The sequence below is a fragment of the Artibeus jamaicensis genome, unplaced genomic scaffold, assembly GCF_021234435.1.
Source record: "Artibeus jamaicensis isolate MK-2021 breed Jamaican fruit bat unplaced genomic scaffold, CSHL_Jam_final scaffold_1964, whole genome shotgun sequence".
NCBI classification, from domain to species: Eukaryota; Metazoa; Chordata; class Mammalia; order Chiroptera; family Phyllostomidae; genus Artibeus; species Artibeus jamaicensis.
In genome coordinates, this window is record NW_026522030.1 from 42919398 (window position 1) to 42940448 (window position 21051).

The 21051-nt window shown below is 43.5% G+C and overlaps 2 protein-coding genes across 6 annotated transcripts in view; one reads left to right on the plus strand and one right to left on the minus strand.

The window, feature by feature from the left end:
- SLC1A1 (solute carrier family 1 member 1) overlaps window positions 1-2495 on the plus strand; it is a 68852-nt gene extending 66357 nt beyond the window's left edge. The window contains exon 12 of the mRNA XM_053656112.1: window positions 355-2495. Within this exon, the coding sequence (XP_053512087.1) occupies window positions 355-601 (247 nt within the window). The 3' untranslated portion in view covers window positions 602-2495. The remainder of the gene's footprint in view (window positions 1-354) is intronic.
- Window positions 2496-17582: 15087 nt separating this feature from the next.
- The window catches only part of SPATA6L (spermatogenesis associated 6 like), a 59522-nt gene continuing 56053 nt past the window's right edge, over window positions 17583-21051 (minus strand). For 4 of the 5 annotated variants that reach the window (XM_053656115.1, XM_053656114.1, XM_053656113.1 and 1 more), the window contains one exon: window positions 19723-20001. The gene's annotated coding sequence lies outside the window, so the exon portion shown is untranslated. Of the gene's footprint in view, window positions 17883-19722; window positions 20002-21051 lie in introns of those variants that run through there. The other variant, XR_008389879.1, reaches the window with a different exon arrangement.

Genomic DNA, 21051 nt, shown 5'->3' on the forward strand with positions numbered 1-21051 from the left:
AACTGTATAGGTTTCAGGGAGTACAGACTTAAATTGTGACTCTCCCTCAGCTCCCCCCAAATAATCTGTGAATACTGTTCCCATATCTTTGGGAAAAAAAGAAAAGAGAATTTAGGAGTATTAGTGCTAAATTTATGGGAGTCACTGTGGCTTACTGGGAGCTCAGTGGGGGGGGGGCCCTCATTCTGTCCCTGTCCCTTTGTGAACCACTGTCTGCCCCAGGCCTGTGCGGAGAGCAGCCTTTGGTCAGCCAGCCATGAGACCACACTCTGCATTTGCTTAACTTCTTCTTTCCAGGGGTGAAGGAAAATGAAATCTGGGTCCCCTGTCTGACTTACCCTCTGCCTCCCCCAGGGACCGGTTCAGGACCATGGTGAACGTCCTCGGGGATGCATTCGGGACAGGCATCGTGGAGAAGCTCTCCAAGAAGGAGCTGGAGCAGATGAGTGTTTCATCTGAAGTCAACTTCGTGAACCCCTTTGCTGTGGAAACCACGACACTCGATAATGAGGACTCAGACACCAAGAAGTCCTATGTCAATGGAGGCTTTGCCATAGACAAATCTGACACTGTCTCATTCACCCAGACCTCACAGTTCTAGAGCCCTGGGCTTCAGATGACTGGGAATGATGAAGGACATCTCTTAGCGATTTCAAACATTGAGGGAAAGAAAAACAATTGTACATTTGACCTGATATTACAGACCTCAGATTATTTTCTATATTTGGACTCAGAGCTTTTGCTCTCCAGGTTCTGGGACTTGGGAGTGGGGTAAGATAAAAGGAAACCGATTAAAAGGAAAGCTGTATTATTTAGAGTTGTAAAATTCCATGACGAAGTTTGGAAGCATGTAACATAGCAGTTGTTGGAAGTAGGTAATGGATGTGAAAAAGATACTGGTTTCTCATGCACAGACCAGTGTTTAGGACTTTTTAAAAAAATACTCTGTCATTGATTACAAATTTTTACTCAGGCTTTGTATTGGCATGGAATTCCTTTAACATCTCACGTTTTTATATATTATAATGCATCTCAACCACCCCCTCCCCCAGTTAATGTGCCAAATTGTCCATTTCGAACTCATCTCTGGCCAATTTCAAAGACACTGCTTTGAAAGAAAACAGACCAGCACATTTCTGCAATAACAGTTGTGAGATGGGCATCGGGTCTGGGAGGAAGGGAGATTCTCTTGTCAACGTACTGTATGGGACACTGGTAACTACTAACCCAGTGTTCAGTATTGAGCTAGGTATCTATGTGTGTAAATACTATTTTCATATAATTTGTCCGACAGAGATCAGAATTGAACTGTCAATGTGAAATAAAGAGCTCTCCTTATACTTGAATAATAATGATGATTCCAGTCCAGATCTGCTTTGTGGCTTGTCAGACTCCTCTCTTGGGAGCACTAGCAAGAGTAATGGTGGTATTTGGCCGTTTCACATCCATGAATCTGGCCCAAAGCACAGACATATGCTGATACCCTGAGGCAGTACAGCCGTTCATTACAACTTCCAAATTCTGCTAGAAGGGAATCCACGTCAGCTCTGTATAAGATTATACACAAAGGGGTCACTCACATAAGACTGGGTGTGTCTGTATCCAACTAGAAGGCTTCATTCTTTCAAGGTCAGTCAGACCTACTTAAAAATGACAGTACTTTGCCCTTTTGTACCCATTAGGGCCCACGCAACAGGGGCATGCTTACCAGCTAAGTTGTACTTTAATACCAATTTGATGGGTTGATCAAGCCACACTGACCAGAACAGCCCTATCCCACCCTGATTCCTGCAGGGTACATCCCACAACCTGAGATCCTGGGCTCAGCGGTTCAGGAAGACTCCTCATTTGTATGTCACTTGTCTCCTCCTCCAGGGAGGACTGTTCTGACTACTAGTCTAGGAATCTTGGCCTGGCTTATTAAAATCATCCTTTGTCATTCTCCTGCTAATTTATGAAATCTTATTAAGGTCTGTGCTTCAGCTCACATCTTGTAAATAATGCTTAACATAAACTTGTATTTCCATTGAGATCCAAAATACATGTGCTTCTGCAGTGTTGAGTAGCCCATGTAAGCCTGTGCTTTCCTATTTAAAAAAACAGAAATTGTGCCAAAGAGCATGGAAAAGTCAGTAAATGCTCAGTATGGACCACTTGTACCTGAAATTGTAAGAGAACAACACTGGACTGGCATGTAAACATCATAAATAAGAAGCAGTAATTCAATGTGAGTTTTAAAATGCAAAGACTACTGTTGTTTATGGATAGTCAATCTAAGGATAATGTGGTTAACAGTAATTAGTCTTGGGCCGAACGGTCTACCCCTGCCGCAGGGTTCTCCGATTCGAGGCACAGGAGTTGGCAGAGTGGTTCCCAAACTGCGGGTCATCCTCATTTTGGAGTCAGTTTGTAACTGACCTCTCCACACACTGTGCTGTTCAGTCATCAAAGAGAACAATGTTCCATTTCAGTCTCAATAAACATCGTTCTTTCTTCCCTGCCTTTTTATCTGTTCTTTACCTCACCCAGGAGTGAAGGTGGGAAGGTGGAGGTATGGTCAGTTAATACAGACAGTATACAGGTTATCATTTCCAAAACTGTGTTTATGCCCAAAAATTAAAAAGCAGGGCTTGAGGGAAAGTAATCTTAATTCTTCACGTCTGTCAGTGGGGATTAAAAGGTTGAAATTCAGTGTCATCATGAACAGCTTGCCCATACTTTTTGACTACGAGGAAGAAGAAGGTGGATTTGGTTGGAAATGACAGTGGGAGAAAGCTGCCATACTGACGGTGACTTGGTTTCACCAGAGGACTGATCCTGCCATCTGAGCTGTTACTGCACACAATGAGTGGCTGTATTCAGAGGGCTCTTTGAAGGGTGGCACGGTCCCACCTGGAGCCTCAGTCGTCGGGGTTCTGCAAGGGGACCCGCTAGTGAGTGAGAGACAAGGGAACGGCAGCTCTCTCCGCCCCACTGAGACAGTGTCTCATAAAAATGCTTATCACTTCCTGGCGAGCTAATTCAGAACCGGTTTCTCTTTTGGCAAAATGGGATAAAATACCCAACACCATGAACCCTTAAAAGAAAGAGGTCTGTTTGGAAAAACTAGTGAACCTGAGTAGGGACCTCCCCCTGTATGATTTTGATCTTACCCAGAGTATATCCATGTACAGAGGAATGGTGTTGCCAGTGCTAGAAATGACTGACTTCTGAACAAATATTACCAAGCCCACTGGATACAAGACCTTTTATTTAAAACATCCCATTCTTAGAGTAGCATGAGGAAACTGTGTGGCTTATAATCTAGCAGTGGGCTAGCGACAGTGTTGGCTTGGCAGGTGTGTAAGAACCTTCCCTCCTGGAATAGAAAGAGGAAATGGTCATGCAGAGCCTTGGCAGAATTCTAGAGGGTTTTATGCAACAGAATATTCTGTATTCTCTTAACTGCCCAGCAAAGGACCAGTGAATAGGCACACAGCTCTGGCCTCTTACCAGCTTTGTGACCCTTGCCAATAATCTAGGCCTTCGTTTAATCTTCTGTGAAATGGTGATAAATATTACCCCTTGAGATTGCTGAGAGGCTGAGAGGCACCCCTTTTTGTTAAGTCCTGAAATTAGTGACATTAGCGATCCTTGAGATTGCTTTAAGTTAAATGAGAAAATGTGTAAGATGCATGTAACAGAGACTTTGTCACATAATATGTTGGATAAATACTAGTGTGTTCCCCAGAAAAAGAGCCCTATACCCTCACCCCCCATTTACATGTGAAATCCATAGAGATGCAACTTCAATTGCTATCCAGTTTGTTGGAACCTTTGTTACTGATATGATTAAGGATTGTAGCTTTCGTCACTGGCATTAGCTGAATTATTAGAGCAAACAGTACATCGAACCTAGTGAGACTTAATATATTAACAACTCCCATTCCAAGAAGGGGAAACTGAAAATAGGACATTTTGATTTAAATAGTGTAAGACTAAGTAAAATAAGCCAGTCAGAGAAAGACAAACAACTATATGACCTCACTTATGTGTGGAATCTAATAAACAACATAGAAACAGAGGTGTGAATACATGGAACAGACTGACAGCTGTCAGAGGGGAGGTCTGGGGGGGCTGGATGAAAGAAGGTGAGGGATTTAGCAAAGAACATACACATATAACCCATAGTCACAGACAACAGTGCGGTGATGGCCAGAGGGAAGGGGGCAGCTGGGTGGAGGTGGGCAAGGGGGTGGGGGAGGACAGGGAATAGGGACATCTGTCATAGTGTCAACCATAAAAATAAATAGTGTGAGACTTAGAATATTTTCCCCTGTAAAGTATCGCATGAGGACTAAACGAAAAATGTTTGCCATCCTCTTTTCTGTGGCCTGAGACAGAGAGGGGGCTTTGCCATCAGGCTGCATGTGAGGCTGAGAGGCACCCCTTTTAGTTAAGTCCTGAAATTAGTGACATGAGGTTCACGTCTGCCATCTGGGCCTGTATGTCTCGTGTGACTGTCCTCCCCGTGCTGGGACTTAGTTCTGGGATCCACGTGGGGTTTTACAAATAACCCCCCATGGTAGGAAATGTGCCTCCCTCCCCTGCAATCTTAACTTTTTAAGTAAAATCCATATAACACAAACAAGAAGTGAGCCTTGTTAAATTAGCTTTGGGCACAACGTACACTGATCCACATATACTGAATTAGGTGACTGCTCACAAGTGTATGAAGTTGTTGACCATGAATGGAGATGACTGGCCCAAGGTAAAGAATGCCACCAAATTCCTCAGAAAGCATTAGGATCGACCACACAACTGCTGTCCCATTTCTACTAAGAGAGACCACTGCCATGTGTGACTTGGAGGATGTCTCTCCAGGATTATGGAGACACTTGTGGTTTCATCTACAAATCTCTCCTTGGTCTGCCAATTTTAAGATAACAGAAAGTTTAGAACAGTTATTAGTACACCCCCAGAGTCAAGATAAAATCAACAACCCTTTTGGTATTCTGGTTAGAGAAAAAAGGAAAGCAGTGGCCTCCTCTAGAGTTTGACTTCTGGAAGGCCTCGCCAGCCTGCAGCCGGAAACTGCCCTCCTCAGAGCAGAACCAGTACAGAGAGACGCTCCCCACACAGAAGTACCACTTATCAAAAGATGGAGGCAAAGACACCAGAAACAAAGGCAGAGAATCAACCAAACCCCTGACTAGCAGCATCTGGATCCCAACACACCCGCGTGCACACACACACATTTTCCAGACTGTAGACTCTGGTAGCTACTGTTCCTCACTGACTCAGAATAGCTATCAGCAAGGTTACGCAATGTCCTATTCTTGTCTCTCACGTGAGGGCACTGAGGGAATGCAAGTAATGCAGCTGGGTATTTCAGAGTCCAAGGTCTGGCTGCCAATGGCAGAAATGAGGCACGAGCCAGGATGCACTTGATTTTGTTCAGACGGTGTGGAAAGACCCCCTTTCCAAGGAAAGGACAAACTGATTGAAGTGAACTGTGTGGTCCCTGGAGGGTGTTCGCAGGGGAGAAGGCACCCTCCACCACCGCACAAGTGCTGCACTTCATGGACTCACCTTCAGAAGTACTGAAGACACGCTCATTTTAAAGATGACTTTGAGCATCCTCCAAGCATTCGAATGTGACTTTCATTTAAGGAGTCCTCGTGTTGTGTTTCCAAAGTCATCAGTTTAGCTTGGCAAGAATGATAACAGGATAGAAAAAAACTGTCTGAGCCCTGGCTGGTGTGGCTCAGTGGATTGAGCGCGGGCCTGCGAAGCAGGCAATCGAGGTTTGGTTCCCAGTCGGGGCACATGCCGGGGTTGCAGGCTGGTTCCCTGCAGGCCAGTTCCCAGCAGGGGACGCACAAAAGGCAACCATACATTGATGTTTCTCTCCCTTCTTCCCTTCCCCTCTAAAGATAAATAAATAAAATCTTAAAAAAAAAAAAAAAAAAAAGACTGTCTGAGCTGAGAACTCTGGGGTGGGGGAAGGGCAGGGGAAGGCTCAAGGCTCTCCAACAAGAATCTGAGCATGACCAAAGTCCAGGCCTTAGGAAACTGGGAGGGTCCAGCAGGTGTCGGAGAACTACTATTGTGTAACTCAGGGTTATGTTATGAATACGAGCAGTCGCCCTTAGCAACAGAGGGACAGTGGCTGATCCTGCCTCAACAACTGCTTTTGTCTTCGCAGCATGCCAAACGGGCTTTAACTCCTAGCATTTACCAACTAATCTTCCACTTCCTGATTCAGCCAGACAGGAACGTGCCAACCTCACATTAAACACATACAACCTCCAGACTCTGCTCAGTCAAGAGGGGCCAGTTAGGTTAGAATACGCCACCTGCAGGTAATGAGAACACGAGCAGTACACACAGCAAGGTGGTCTGGGGCTGCAAGGACACTCGGGCTGCCTTTCGGCACTAAGGAAAAGTTCACCCCCATACCATTCCAGACAGATGGCCACCTACCCTATTCTTGGGCCTCGTCACCTTTCATAGAAATGACACTCTAAGGCAAATAGAGGTCCCCTTTCTTTAAAGGTGTTGACGTAACACCTAACTGCCACGGGCACTGAAGGAGGCGTGTTCTCCCTGCCAGCGTGAGTACAGGAGAGGATGGGATGTCCTGTCTCCCCAGAAGAAAAAACAGCAACAACAACAGAGGAAACTCACTTTTACTTAGTTCACGAATGTCTGCGCAGCAGTTACTATGTGGCAAGCACTGTTCTTCACACTTAACAAATATTAACTAATTTAATCTCAACAATGTTGTGAAGTACGATAGATGAGAAAGTGGTACAAAAGGTTAAGGAAGTTTCTTCCGAGATGACACACAAACAGGTGGCCCAGCAACTTGGCTCCAGTGTCAACATTCTTCACCAGGCATTGAGAGTCAGAGAAGGCCAGGAGTGCTAGAATATTCTAACCCAAATATGGGGTGGCCTACATTTTTCAACACAAATAATAACCATTGTTAACACTTACCAAATGTTAACTATAAGCCTGGCACTGTACTAAATATTTTACATGCTTAATTTCATTTTTTTTCTTTTTAACACTCCTATCAGGCAGGTATTATTGCCCTCCATTTTCCAGATGAGGAAACTGTAGCATAGAGAGGTTAACTTGCCCAAGTGCACACAGCTGGACCTCCAACCTGATTCCAAAGTTTGTGCTCCTAACCACTGAGATGTGGTGCTTCCAGATGCCTAAAAGTTCCATGCAAATGGAAGCCAAAAGAAAGCAGGGGGAGTCAAAACCTCCCAACAAAGAGAAGTCCAGGTCCCAGTGGCCTGACTGATAAATTCTAACACTTAAAGAGTTAGTACCAATCCTTCTCAAACTGTTCCCAAAAATAGTAGAGGAGGGAGGGAACACTGTCAAACTCATTCTACAAGGCCAGCATTACTCTGAAACAAAACCAAACAAGGACAATTATAAGGAAAAAACTACAGGTCAGTATCCCCAGTGGACAGATACAAAAATCCTCAACAACATATTAGCAAACTGAATTCAACAGGACATTAAAAGGATCATACACCATGATGAAGTGGGATTTATTTCTGAGATATAGTAGCTCAACATAGACAAATCAATAAATGCAATGAATCACATTCACAAAATGAGGGTAATAATCACACGGTTATCTCAATAAATGCAGAAAAAGCATTTGACAAAATTCAACAACTTTTCATGATAAAAAGTCTTTAAAAATTAGAAGTGGAGGGAACATTTCCCAACACAATCCAGGCCTTACATGGCAAGCCCACAGCAAACACACTCAGCAGTGAAAAGCTGGAAGCATTTCCTCCGAGATCAGGAACATTGTAAGTTCCAAGGTAAACAAACCAATGTCCTACTGGTAAAATCCAACAAACAGTTTCTCAGGCATTAATTTTCACTCTTTTGCAATATTTGCCACTGTTAATTAGCTCATTTTCCACCAAATTTTCTCTCTTTGAGTTGTAAGACGTGACAGGGTTCTGCCCCAGACCTCTCCCTACCACCCTGTTCTTCAATAGTTTTTGTGACCTCCTCCTGCTGCCCCCTTGCTGTGGGCCTGCTCTCTGCCTGACACCCCACCTGTGCCAGACACACAGGGACCCCCCAAATGTGGAATGAATAACGAAGCTCCATTTCCTGGTCGCTCTCTCTACACTCTCTCCACTGGAAATTCACCCATCACTATGGCTTTCGATGCTACCTTTATTCAGATGATTAATAAAAATGTATATCCCCTAAATCTACAGCTGCCCTTGGTTTCACCTGCCCTGCCCTCCTGGCCAAACTCCAGCTCTACATTTCCAACTTCTACTGGACATTTCCTTTTGACCTTTGTACCATCTTTTTAAACTGAACTTACCCATGGTCGAACTTGTAAATTTCTTCTGTAGTCTCTTTTCCTAAACTGAATATTGTATTTTCAAAGTCACCAGGATTTCTACTGCAACTTAGGATCATAACAATTTCTTTGACCCTCTTTGACCCTAAGAGGTCAGAGGTGACAAGGCAGGTCTGCAGCAGTTCATTCATTTGTTCAAATCCCTCCACTTGGAGCCTGAGTGGCAGGGCTATCTCCTGGTGAAGTGGGTCGTCTGTGGCTTAGCTTCAATTTCACCATAAATTACTCAACATGGTGCATTCCTGCACTTTCTCTTCCCTTGTCATTCTCAAACAAATAATGTGTACTTTGATAATCCTCAGTTCTACTTACAACAAGACCTTCAAAACAGGAACAAGATTCCGAGAAAACAGTACCAACAACAAAAACTAAATCCAGGAGAAGGCCCCCACTGCCTCTGAGCACCCACCCTGCCTCACGGCACCCCCACCCTGTAATGCTGAGCATTCCCCACTCTGACCCTACCACCAAAAAACACCATGAAAAAGAAATCCCTCTCCAAAAGGTTTTATTTGGACCATTTTGCTTTCTTTATCCTGAGTTCGTGTCACCTCATGTCATGAAGAATGTGAATCTACAAAATGAAGAACACTGTGACCTTCTATCTGCAGAGTAAATTATCCTCTCAATCAATATTTCACTCCCGATGATTAAATAGTTCACCCTCATTTTGCAACTCAGCCCAGGCATTCTGACTTAACCATTTCTTTTTTAAAGAAGCCAGACTCCCCCTCTACCTCCTCCACACCATGCAAGCACCATTAAAATAAGGTGCCCGGTGATTTCTCCCCACTCTCCATGTTTAATGAATCCCTTTCTTCTCTATGACCCTCCCACCCTGTCCGGGTTCTAATTCTGGGACTTCTTCAACGGCTTTGTTAAGGTCTCCCTGCTGCCAGCCTCTACCCACTCCCTGACCGCCCTGAACAGGATCATCAAGTTAATTGTCTACTTCCCATCCAAAAACTCTAATGGTTTCTTACTGTCTACAGCACAAAGTTTAAAATACCAGGCCCAATATTTAGGACACTTCAGAAGATATCCTTAGAGGGTATTCCATTTTTCTCAGGACACATATCCTTCCTTAGACTCTAATTTCTCTTCTTCTAAACCTCTTCTCCACCTGGTCTTTCAATACCTTAGTGTCAAAAATAAATTCTTGGCACCTGACCTGAAGACTCCATTATTTCTTGCCAAATGGAATCTAGAGAAGTAATAATAGTATCTTGGTCCATAATCAGATATTGCCTGGTATTATTAAGTTAATCAATATGAGACTTGATTATAAATAAAGTTCCACAAATTCAGTTATCATTATTTCATATTATTAAATAAGAGTCAAACTGGTGGCTGTGGGCAAGATCCAACTTCAGACCACCTTTATGTGGCCACAGAGCTTTTTGCTGTTTTAGATTTGAATTTGAAGAATTTAAACACCTTGCAGGAGGTGAAGGAGGTGGAGTAACACCCCGGCACTCACCATTATTTCAAACCCCACTGCTTCTGACAGTCACAGATCCTGCCTGGTCCTGAAGGCATTTGAGTTTGCAACACCTTTTGATAATCACATGTGAAACAGCTCATTGCCCTAATAAGTCTGGAGACTCTGGAAGGGTACAGGTTGGATCTTATACTCCTTAGCACAACTCGTCCTCTGCCCCACAGGGCCCAGTACAATACTGGGCACAACATAGGAGCTTAATAAATACAAATTAAGTGATTCCAGGCAAGACTATGGAATCAATTTAGTTATTTGTCAGGGCTGGGAGGCCGTATGACTCAGTGAACAAAGGATGTCATCATTTGCCTCTGCTGAATTTCCTCATGCAAAGACAAAACGAACTTCCGTGAATCCAGCACTTCCAACAACGGCTCCTCTCACATACAGTCTGTTCCTGGAAGCCATCGCACTAAAATAGGGGTGATATTTATCTCAGTTCAAGATACCAGTTTGAGTGCTAATTCCTGGAGAAAAAGGAACAGGGATATTTATTTTGGAGTGGGACAGGGCTTCCTAAAAATGCTATTTACAAACATAATATTCCAATGACAGCAGAAAGCATCTCTTGTTGGCCTAAACAAGGAGTGGTTAACCTCATTCCAACTTCTGTCAAGAAACCTTAATTGCCCTGTTACTCTACTGAAATAATCAATTCAATTTTTCAAACCCTTTAGGTTGAGTTACCCAGCATGCACCAGCTTCAGGGACAGTCAGGTGACAACCAAGGGGCAGTAAACAAGAGGTTTAGAGACAAGGCAAACCAGGTTGGAAATTGCCTCTGATACACATTTGTTTTTCTGAGCCTCAGTGTCCTTAGTGGGGGAAAAGAAAAAAGCTTCCTGCAAATAATTTAATGAGAATAATAACAACTAATACTTACTGAGTGCCTATTTTATGCCAGGCACTAATTTCGAGTGCTTTAAATGTGTGGAGTCATCTATCTATGACATCAAAAAGCATATACTAATTTTGTCACCATTTCACACAGAAGGACACTGAGGCACAATGAGCTTGAGTTATTTGCCCAAGTCACTCAGCCAGTAAATGGCAGAATCAGGGTTCAAATCTAGCTGCTCTTACTCTAGAGCCTTCACTCTTCACACCCACATGATCATGTTCTTGTGAAGCATTATACAATGCCTGGAAAACAGAGGCACTGAACAAAGGAGTGGAGAAATAAGAGAAAGAGTGGGAAGGAAAAAAGAAAAAGTCCTTTGTCCATTTCTTTGCTGGGTTTCTGGGTATCCCAAGGCTGGATGGGAAGGTCTTTAAAAGACTGTGGCTCAAGACCCTCAACGTTGCTCTCATCCTGACCTCCTCTGGGCAACAACCTAGAATAAATCACCCTCCACACTCACCCAGGCTAAAAAGGACATTCAGTAACCTTGGCTCATTCAAAAGTACTCACAACCAATCACAAAATAAAGGCCCAATACCCACTACCTGTATTTCAACTCTTACCTTAGAGCCAACTCTCTGTCTTGCCAGAGGTCTTCCTTCTCCCTCTTCATTTGAAAGTCCAAATCCATGCCCTGCTGGGTAGCTCATTTGATTAGAGCATCACCATAATACACCAAGTTGTGGGGGATCAAACCAGGTCAAGGCACATACAACAACCGACCAATGAGTGCATAAATAAGTGGAGCAAAAAATTGATGTGTCTGTTTGTATGTCTCTCTTCCCCTGCTTCCTCTCTCTCTCTAAAATCAGTAAATTAAAAAGAAAAAGAGGACTTCCGCCAAGATGGAGGCATAGGTGGATGTGCCGTGCCTTCTCACACAACCAAGATTAGAGAAAACTAAATATTAGCAACAGAAAACACAGCCAGAACACGGAAAATTGAACTTTTCGGAAGTCCGTTAACAACAAATTCTTCAGCCTGACCGGTAAGGGGCGAAACCAGCAGCTGGCGGAGCAGGGTTGCACAGGAGGACTCCGGACTCAGGCGCGGAATCCAGGCGCAGGGTCAGACCTAGTGAGCAACCCAGCGAGCAACCAGGCGAGCGACCGCAGGGGAGACAGCCGGGCCCGGGGCTGCGTGTTGACTGAGGTCGCGCATTTGTGCGCGGGTGCACAGGCGAGGGAGTAGGAGGTTGGACCGGGCCGGCAGGTCCCCACGGCAAGCGGCAGTGGAGGGCACCGCCATTTCCCTGCTCTGACCCCACCTCCACATACAGCGTCATAACCCAGCGACTCTGAGCGGCCCGGCCCAGGTGAACCACCTAAGGCACTGCTCCTCCGCACCCAGCTGTGAGAAGCGGCAGAGGGGGTCGCCATTTCCCTGCTCTGGCCACGCCCCCACATACAGCGTCACAATCCAGCGACCTGGGAATCCACGGGCGCCGCTTCTCACACTTAAAGGGCCCGAACAGACCAAGAATGGCGCAGGAGGATCTCAGAGCCCCAGAGCCAATAAATTTAAGCGATGAAGAAATAGCAAAACTCACAGACGCACAGTTTAAAACATTGGTGATCAGGATCCTCACAGAACTGGTTGATTATACCGACAAATCAGACAAATATATGAAGGCGAAACTAATTGAAATGAATGGAATTGCACAGGACACCAATAGCAATGAAAAGGAAACTGGGACTCAAATCAATGGAGTGGACCAGAAGAAAGCAAATAATGGCCAAACAGAAAAGAGTCAAGAAGCAAGAATTCAAAGAAATGAGGAGAGTCTTAGGAACCTCCAGGACATCTTTAAACGCTCCAACATCCGAATTATAGGGGTACCAGAAGGGGGAAAGGCACAGCCACCAGTGGAAAACTTATTTGAACAAATAATAAAGGAGAATTTCCCCAATCTGGCAAAGGAAATAGACTTCCAGGAAATCCAAGAGAGTACCAAAGCTCAGAGAGTACCAAAGAAGTTGGACCCAAGAAGGAACACAACAAGGCACATCGTAATTACATTAGCCAAGATTAAAATGAAGGAGAGAATCCTAGAAGCAGCAAGAGCTAAGGGGACAGTCACCTACAAAGGAGTCCCCATCAGACTGTCAGCGGATTTCTCAAAAGAGACCTTACAGGCAAGAAGGGGCTGGAAAGAGATATTCCAAGCCATGAAATCTAAAGACCTACAACCAAGATTGCTCTATCCAGCAAAACTTTCATTTAAAATGGAAGGACAGATAAGGTGCTTCTCAGATAAGATCAAATTCAAGGAGTTCATCATCACCAAGCCCTTATTATATGAAATGTTAAAGGGACTTATCTAAGAAAAAGAAGTTAAAGAAACATGAACAGTGAAAGGACAACAAACTCACAGTTATTAACAACCACACCTAAAACGAAAGCAAACTAAAAGGACAGCTAGATCAGGAGTGGAAACATAGAAATGAAGATCTCAGGGAGGGTTAGCAACAGGGGAGTGGGAGGAGGAGAAGGGGGAGAAGGTACAGAAAATAAGTAGCATAGACAGTAGATAGAAAATAGATGGGGGGCAAGAATAGCATGGGAAATATAGAATCTAAAGGACTTGAGACACATGGTCATAAACTAAAGGGGGGGTGATGGTGGGGATGGGGGGTAGGGTGGAGGGGAATAAAGGGGGAATAGAACAACTGTAACAGCATAAACAATAAAAAAAAAAGAAAAATAAATAAATAAAAAAATTGGTGGTGGCTAAAAAAAGAAAAGGGAAAAGGACTTGAACCAACACTTCTCCAAGGAGGACATACAGAACATTCAGAGACACATGAAGAGATGCTCAATATTGTTAGCTATCAGAGAGATGCAAATTAAAACCACAATGAGATACCACTTTATACCGGTCAGGATGGCTATCATAAACAAAGCAACAAACAACAAATGTTGGAGAGGGTGTGGGGAAAAGGGGTCCTTAGTTCACTGTTGCTGGGATTGCAGACTGGTACAACCATTATGGAAAACAGTATGGAATTTTCTCAGAAAAATAAAAATCAACCTGCCTTTTGACCCAGCAATTCCACTGCTAGGATTATATCCTAAGAATCCTAAAACATCAATATCAAAGAACCCATGCACCACAATGTTCACAGCAGCACAATTTACAATAGCCAAGAGTTGGAAGCAACCTAGGTGCCCATCAGTAAATGAATGGATGAAAAAATTGTGGTACATATACACAATGGAATTCTATGCTGCAGAGAGAAAGAAGGAGTTACTACCTTTTGCAACAACATGGATGGAACTGGAAAGCATTATGCTGAGTGAAATAAGCCAGGTGCTGAAAGACAAATGCCATATGATCTCACCTTTAACAGGAAGCTAAACAACAAAACAAACAAGCAAGCAGAAAAAAAAACAAAAACAAAGACACTGAAATAGAGAACAAGGGGACAGTGACCAGAGGGGAGTAGGAAGGGAAGTTAAGGGGAAAAAGGGGGAGGGATTGGGAGAAACAAATAGGAAGGACACAGGGACGAGAACTAAGGGGGGGTGGAAATGGGAGGGAGGTGGGGAGCAAGAGGCGGGGGAGGCTGGGATGGGAGAAATAGACAAAAACTGTACTTGAAAAATAACTAAATAAAATTAATTAAAATTTAAAAAAAAAGAAAGTACTAATCCTAGTGCCTCAGTAACCTGACAGCCCTCTGATTCCCTTCGTCATTTCTGGGGCAGGCCATGAAATGCTGAGGCACTCCTGCTGCCATCTCAGGGTTTATGCTGTGGAGACTAGTGCCCTCCCCCACATGACCCTCCCACACATACAAAGCAAACCCAGCCATACAATATGATGTATTCTGTCTGTCCTATTGGCCCACATGGTCTTGGAGAGGAGATAGAGCTGTGTTCGCCACAGAGAGAAAGTGAGCCCCAGCAGGTGATTCTTATGGGTAAATTTTTATGGGCTTCAAGCTATTTTTAAATTTTAAAAAGGGGGGGATGACCAAGATGTAGCCACAGACAGATACACTTTGCCTCCTCCCATGACCAAAAGCAGGACAACAGCATATTTAAAAACAAAAAATAACCAGAACTGCCAGAAAATTGAGTTGAATGGAAATCTAACAATGAAGGAGTTAAAGAAGAAACATTCATGTGGACTGGTAGAAGGAGTGGAGATGGGCGGCCAGAGCAGAGAGGATGCGTGGCAAGGTGGTGACTGGAGGACCAGGTGGTCCCACATTCAAGTGCGGATAAACAGGGAGGAACAACTGGGGAGCAGGACAGAGCATGCAACACAGGGTTCCAGCATGGAAAAAGAAAGACTCAAAACCTCTGGCTATAAAAAACCTGAGGGTGTTATAGTGGCAGGAGAAACTTCCAGCTTCACAGGACAGTTCACTGAAGAGACCCACAGGGTCCTAGAACAGACACAAACCCACCCACCCAGGAATCAGCACCAGAAGGACCCAATTTGCTTGTGGGGAGCAGGGGAAGTGACTGAAAGCCAGTGGGGAGCCAGGCACTGTTCCCTCTTAGACCCCTTCCCCACATACAGTGCCGAATGCAGTAATGTGAGTTGCCTCGCCCTTGTAAACACCTAATGCCTCTGCCCCTTATTATGTAACCGCCACAACGAAACAAAGCAAACTTGCCCAAATGAACAGATCAATGCTCCGAAAATAAAATTAAGCAATGAAGAGATAGGCAACCTATCAGATGCAGAGTTCAAAACACTGGTAATCAGAATGCTCAGAGAAATGGTTGAGTATGGTCACAAAATAGATGAAAAAGTGAAGGCTAAGCAAAGTAAATAAAAATATGCAGGGTACCAACAGTGAAGGGAAGGAAACCGGAATTCAAATCAACAGTTTGGAGCAGAAGGAAGAAATAAACATTCAACCAAAACATAATGAATAAACAAGAATTCAGAAAAATAAGGAGAGGCTTAGGAACCTCTGGGACAACTTTAAACATGCCAACATCTGGATCATAAGGGTGCCAGAAGAAGAAGAAGAGCTAGAAATTGAAAGCTTATTTGAAAAAATAATGATGGAGAACTTCCCCAATCTGGCAACGGAAATAGACTTCCAGGAAGTCCAGGAACCTCAGAGAGTCCCAAAGAAGTTGGACCCAAGGAAGCACACACCAAGGCACATCATAATTACATTACCCAAGGTGAAAGATAAGGAAAGAATCTTAAAAGCAGAAAGAAAAAAGGAGACAGTTAACTATGAAGGAGTTCCCATAAGGCTATCAGCTGATTTCTCAAAAGAAACCTTGCAGGAAAGAAGGGGCTGGAAAGAAGTATTCCAAGTCATGAAAGGCAAGGACCTATATCCAAGATTACTCTATCCAGCAAAGTTTTCATTTAGAATGGAAGGGCAGCTAAAGTGCTTCCCAGATAAGGTCAGGTTAAAGGAGTTCATCCTCACCAAGCCCTTATTATATAAAATGTGAAAGGGACTTATCTAAGAAAAAGTCCTCTATCATTTGATCAAAAATATGAACAGTAAAATGAGAGCAAACTCACAACTATCAACAACTGATCCGTAAGAAAGAAAGAAAGAAAGAAAGAAAGAAAGAAAGAAAGAAAGAAAGAAAGAAAGAAAAAACAAACTAAGCAAACAACTAGAACAGCAACAGAATCACAGAAATGGAGATCACATGGAAGCTTATCAATGGGGAGGGGTGCAGGGAGAATGAGGGAAAAGGTACAAGGAATAAGAAGCATAAATGGTAGGTACAAAATAGACAGGGGGAGGTTATAAATAATATAGGAGATGGAGAAGTCAAAAAACTTACATGTATGACCCATGAACTAAAAACTAAGGGGAAATGCTGGTGGGAGGGTATGTACTGGGTGGAGGGGATAAATGGGAGAGAAAAAATGGGACAACTATAAAAGCATAATCAATAAAATATAGTTTTAAAAAGTTAAAAGATTGATACCTCCTGCTCTAGGATCATTTGGGGAGGAATTCGTTTTAAAAAAAGATTTTATTTACTAGAAAGGGGGCGCCGAAACTTAACCATTAATCCACTGAGCCACACCAGCCAGGGTCGTTTTGTTTCTTATGAATATGTGTCACTGTATCCTTGTTTATCAAGCAATAAAAGAGCTTTCATTTACTAATCAGAAAAAGAAAGAAAATACATATTCTTACTGGGGTGTGGGAGGGTCACTCTAAAAGATACAGAATCTCAAGGGGAAATTTTCAGAGTGGGAGCTACTCACTCTAAAGAAGCTCCAACAACCCATCCATGCTGGAAAGGACCCATCTGCACCAGGGAAAAGCCTGTATGTTGGCATGACCCCATGTTTGCCTAATTTCCTAGTTCTAAGGTGAAACTAAGCACAGGCTCTTTCCTCTGATGAACAAAGTAATTATTGCTGCCCCTAGACTCAGTGTGGAGGAGTGGGAGGGACCAGACCCCAGGAGGCTGAGGGTAGCAGTTCTGCAGTTATCGTTGTCAGCAGAGTTCCTGGTACAGGGAAAGACAGGAGGGGCTTCTCCCCAAAACCTGCGCGTCCCCAAGGAGGGCTGGGACAGAGGTCCCTCAGATGGTGCTAGCAGATTTATTGGTGACACACACAGATTGGAAAACATGGCATTTCCTTGGGTTGCTCTCAGAGAGGCCAGAGCGCTCCTTAAACGGAACTAATCAGGCAGAGCCATCCATGGCTGTTACTGCAAGTGGCCAGGCACTCAGCGGCTGGGCTGAACTTGCACACATAACCCATCCAGCCGCTAATTACACATTTAAAACCGACTATTTTCTTTTATGTTAAACTAATCATATACACTCATATTTTTTAAATCTTTATGGGCACTTTATTCAGATGCCTGGCAATCTGAGAGACAGCAGGTTATGTGCCCTAACAGACATCTTACATCCCATTATAAACAGACCCTTTTTTGAATTCAGGGCCTATAGGCTTCAGTTAACTTTGAGTCAGTCAGGTGACAATAGGGAAATGACTTCATTCTACGGTGGCTTTGCTTACAGGGCCCAGGCTCCATGAGGAAGATCTTCCCAAGACTCTCTGCAAACCCAGACCCTGTGAAACATGTTTGGAAAATATGGTCCAGGCTTTGATAGATCAGCAACTGTGAAAGTCAAGAAAGGAATAATAAACTGAAGTAAGACAAGGGGAATGTTTATTATGTTCAACGACAGATCTTCCCAAAAGGAGTCCAAACCCCAATATGTCACAAAATTATTCATGTTATTATATACTCCAAAAGCAAAAGGTCTCAGCTGCAACCCTGGCCCAATATGATTCCTCAAAACTAAAGTAATTCCTGGAGAAAGGTAAAATCAGAATAATTTAAACAATAGAGTTAACAGATCAGAAAATGAGAAAAGGGCAGATTGAGTTGTGAAAAAGAACAACAAAAAGACTTTAAATAAGGGTGGACATTTAAGATCTTATTCATAAATCGAATTAAGAAGTTATGCTAAAAAACAAACATGAATGTCACAGAGTATACCTGAGCAATAAAGCCACACGCGCTACCAACTGATCTGAACGGCCTCCTCTGACTGCTCACACCCTCCTTCGTGAGTAGTCCTTTCCAAAGAATTGTAGCTCGGTCTTATGGGATGCAGTATTTTTTATTTTTTATGACAACTTAGATACAAAAATAAACTATAATTTCAGATGCTCTGAGAATGTATAAGCAGGTGAAATCTAAGCCTGTTGTCTGTTTTCCAAAGGTGCAGTGTTTATTGTAACATATACCTTCGTTTGGCTGAGATTCTGAGAAGAGGACAAATGAGTGTTGTTTTATTGTGTTTGCTTTGGGAGGTTTTTCTTTCCTCCTTTAATTCTGAATTTCCTTTTCCTAACTTACCTAATGAACCAACTCCTATGGTCATAATGAGAAAGGAAGCCCTGACCCTTCATCGTATCTCCCCAAACCCCCACGGTTGCAGGGCGTGGTAGAGGAAAGTGCTCAGGTTATACTACGGAGGAAGACAAAGGTTTCCGCCTCCAGGCCCTCGCTTTTCGGGGTCTGTGCTCATGGAGACAGATGTGCCGCTAGCTCCATTTCATCCCATGGCACCCTCTTCGCGCTCCCTCAAACCGTGTGAGCACCCTTCTAATTTTAAAGCCAGTTTCGGCAGTCATATTTACAAAGCCTATTCGCTTAACGTAGATCTTTCAGAGCAATGTGGAGGAAGCTGTTGTTCCTCATGTAAATTTATGAAGAGCTGCTGAACAAGAGGAGGGAGAGTGGCAGAAGAATGAGTTTAAACTGTAGTCCAAAGAAATTAGCCTCTTCCTACAAATGTATCATAGAAATGGAACCTTTTCTAAAAGATTTTATTTATTTATTTTTAGAGATATGGGAAGGGAGGAAAGAAGAGAGGAGGAGAAACATCAATGCGTGGTTGCCTGTCACACACTCCCCACCAGGGACTTCTTAGCCCAAAACCCAAGCACGTGCCCTGACTGGGAATCAAACCAGCAACCCTTCGGTTTGCAGGCTGGTGCTCAGTCCACTGAGCCACCTCAGCCAGGGCAAAATTGAACCTTTTAAATCAAGATTTTAATTCTCCAGATGCAAGCCTCCCTCTTCCTATATTTTCAGTGCATTTCATGTACAGAAAGCCTAACACTAAAAAACAAATAAACAACATAAAAAAAAACAGATTTACCAAAAAAGAAAAAATCAGGTTGGTAGTCTTTCCCTAGAGAATTTATCAGGTTATTCTACTAAATAGCAGCTTCCTCTAGCTGATGTAAAACATAAATTGATTTGGAAAGAAAGAGAGAAAGGGTGAAATTAAGGAGGAAGGAGGGAGGGAAGGAAAGAGAGAAAAAAAGGACTTTTCAAGGACACTCCATGCCAAAAATGAGGAATACCTGAAAAGGCATCTTGACATTTTCAATAAAATTATAAGAAGCACTTTCCAAGCACCTACCACTTAACTATTGTTATTTTTTATTTCAAGCTCCAAACAAACACTTAAACAAACTAAAACACACATTTTCCAGCTCCACAAGAAAATATGAGCTCCAAACAATGAACACTTTAATCAACAACTCTTACCTGGGTACAAAAGATTGAGCACAGGGTTTGATTTAAAGTGGATTAGACACCGGCAACTCCCACACATAACAAAAATTGTTCATTTCCCTAAGGATGTGTCAGTTGCCTGGATGAGGGAGTTCTTCATGATACTCTTCCAGCTTTCTTTCAGTGTCCCCTACAGGTGGGACTGAGAAAAAAGAACACACAATCAACACAGTCAAGGAAAAGATGATCTCACTCTATCCTAATCTTGGCATGCCTCTTCCTTGGGATCACCTGGTATCTGAGCCCCTTGTCCTATGTTCCCAATGCAGAATGAAGCAATATTACTTAGCATGACAAAGCAGCTGTGTGGTCTTGGGCAAGCTACCTGACCTCTTTGTACAATGTACAGCAGAGTACATTGTACTCTGGAGAGTACCCACCTCTGCAGAGTGCTATTGTGAGGAGTTAGTGTGGTCCTTGGTACACTGTATACGAGCAGGAACTGCTACGTGTCACTGAGCTAAACTGGTAAACATGCGCCCCATCAATTCCATTCTGTGGAACAAACATTTTTGAGCATGGACAGTATAGGACTGGGGGGTGTTCCAAGTTCCCATCCTCAAGGCACTGGCAGCCCACTGCAGAGATTCTCAATCTTAAACATGCATCAGAATCCCCTGGAGAACAGTTTTAACAATACTGAGCACAGTGCAGAGATTCCGATTGAATTGGTCTGAGGTGGAGCCTGGGCATCAGTATTTTTCAGAGCCCCTCCCCACTTCTTCATGATTCTGATGCTCAGAGAGGACTGCTGACTCAGGGATCTGCCTTGTGGTTTGGGTGCACAGCCACTGCCTGCCGGGTCTGTGGGACTCCTGGGATGAAGGGCCACCGGTGAGTCACTATCCACTGAGTCAATCCCCACAAGCCACCAAATGACAAATCCCTCAGAACCTGGTGACCAAATCAAAGAGTGAGGGTCCCTAAAGTTGGAGTTTAGAGTCTGTATATAGCCTGGCTTGCTTTTTGCTTTGGTCATAATGGAGGTGAAGGAGCCGCTGTGGGAGGAAGTAAAATAGCTCCTGCCTACCAGCAGGGAAGTCAGCCTGGAGGCCATGCTAGCTACTACTTTAGGAGCTGGAAGCCCAATGAGCTCTGACGGAATCAGAAACTAGCCCTTCAGTTAATTTTTGCCCTGTTTTTTTTTTCTTGGTTTACTTCCTTTTGGCTATTCTTTTAGAAAAGTTTTTTG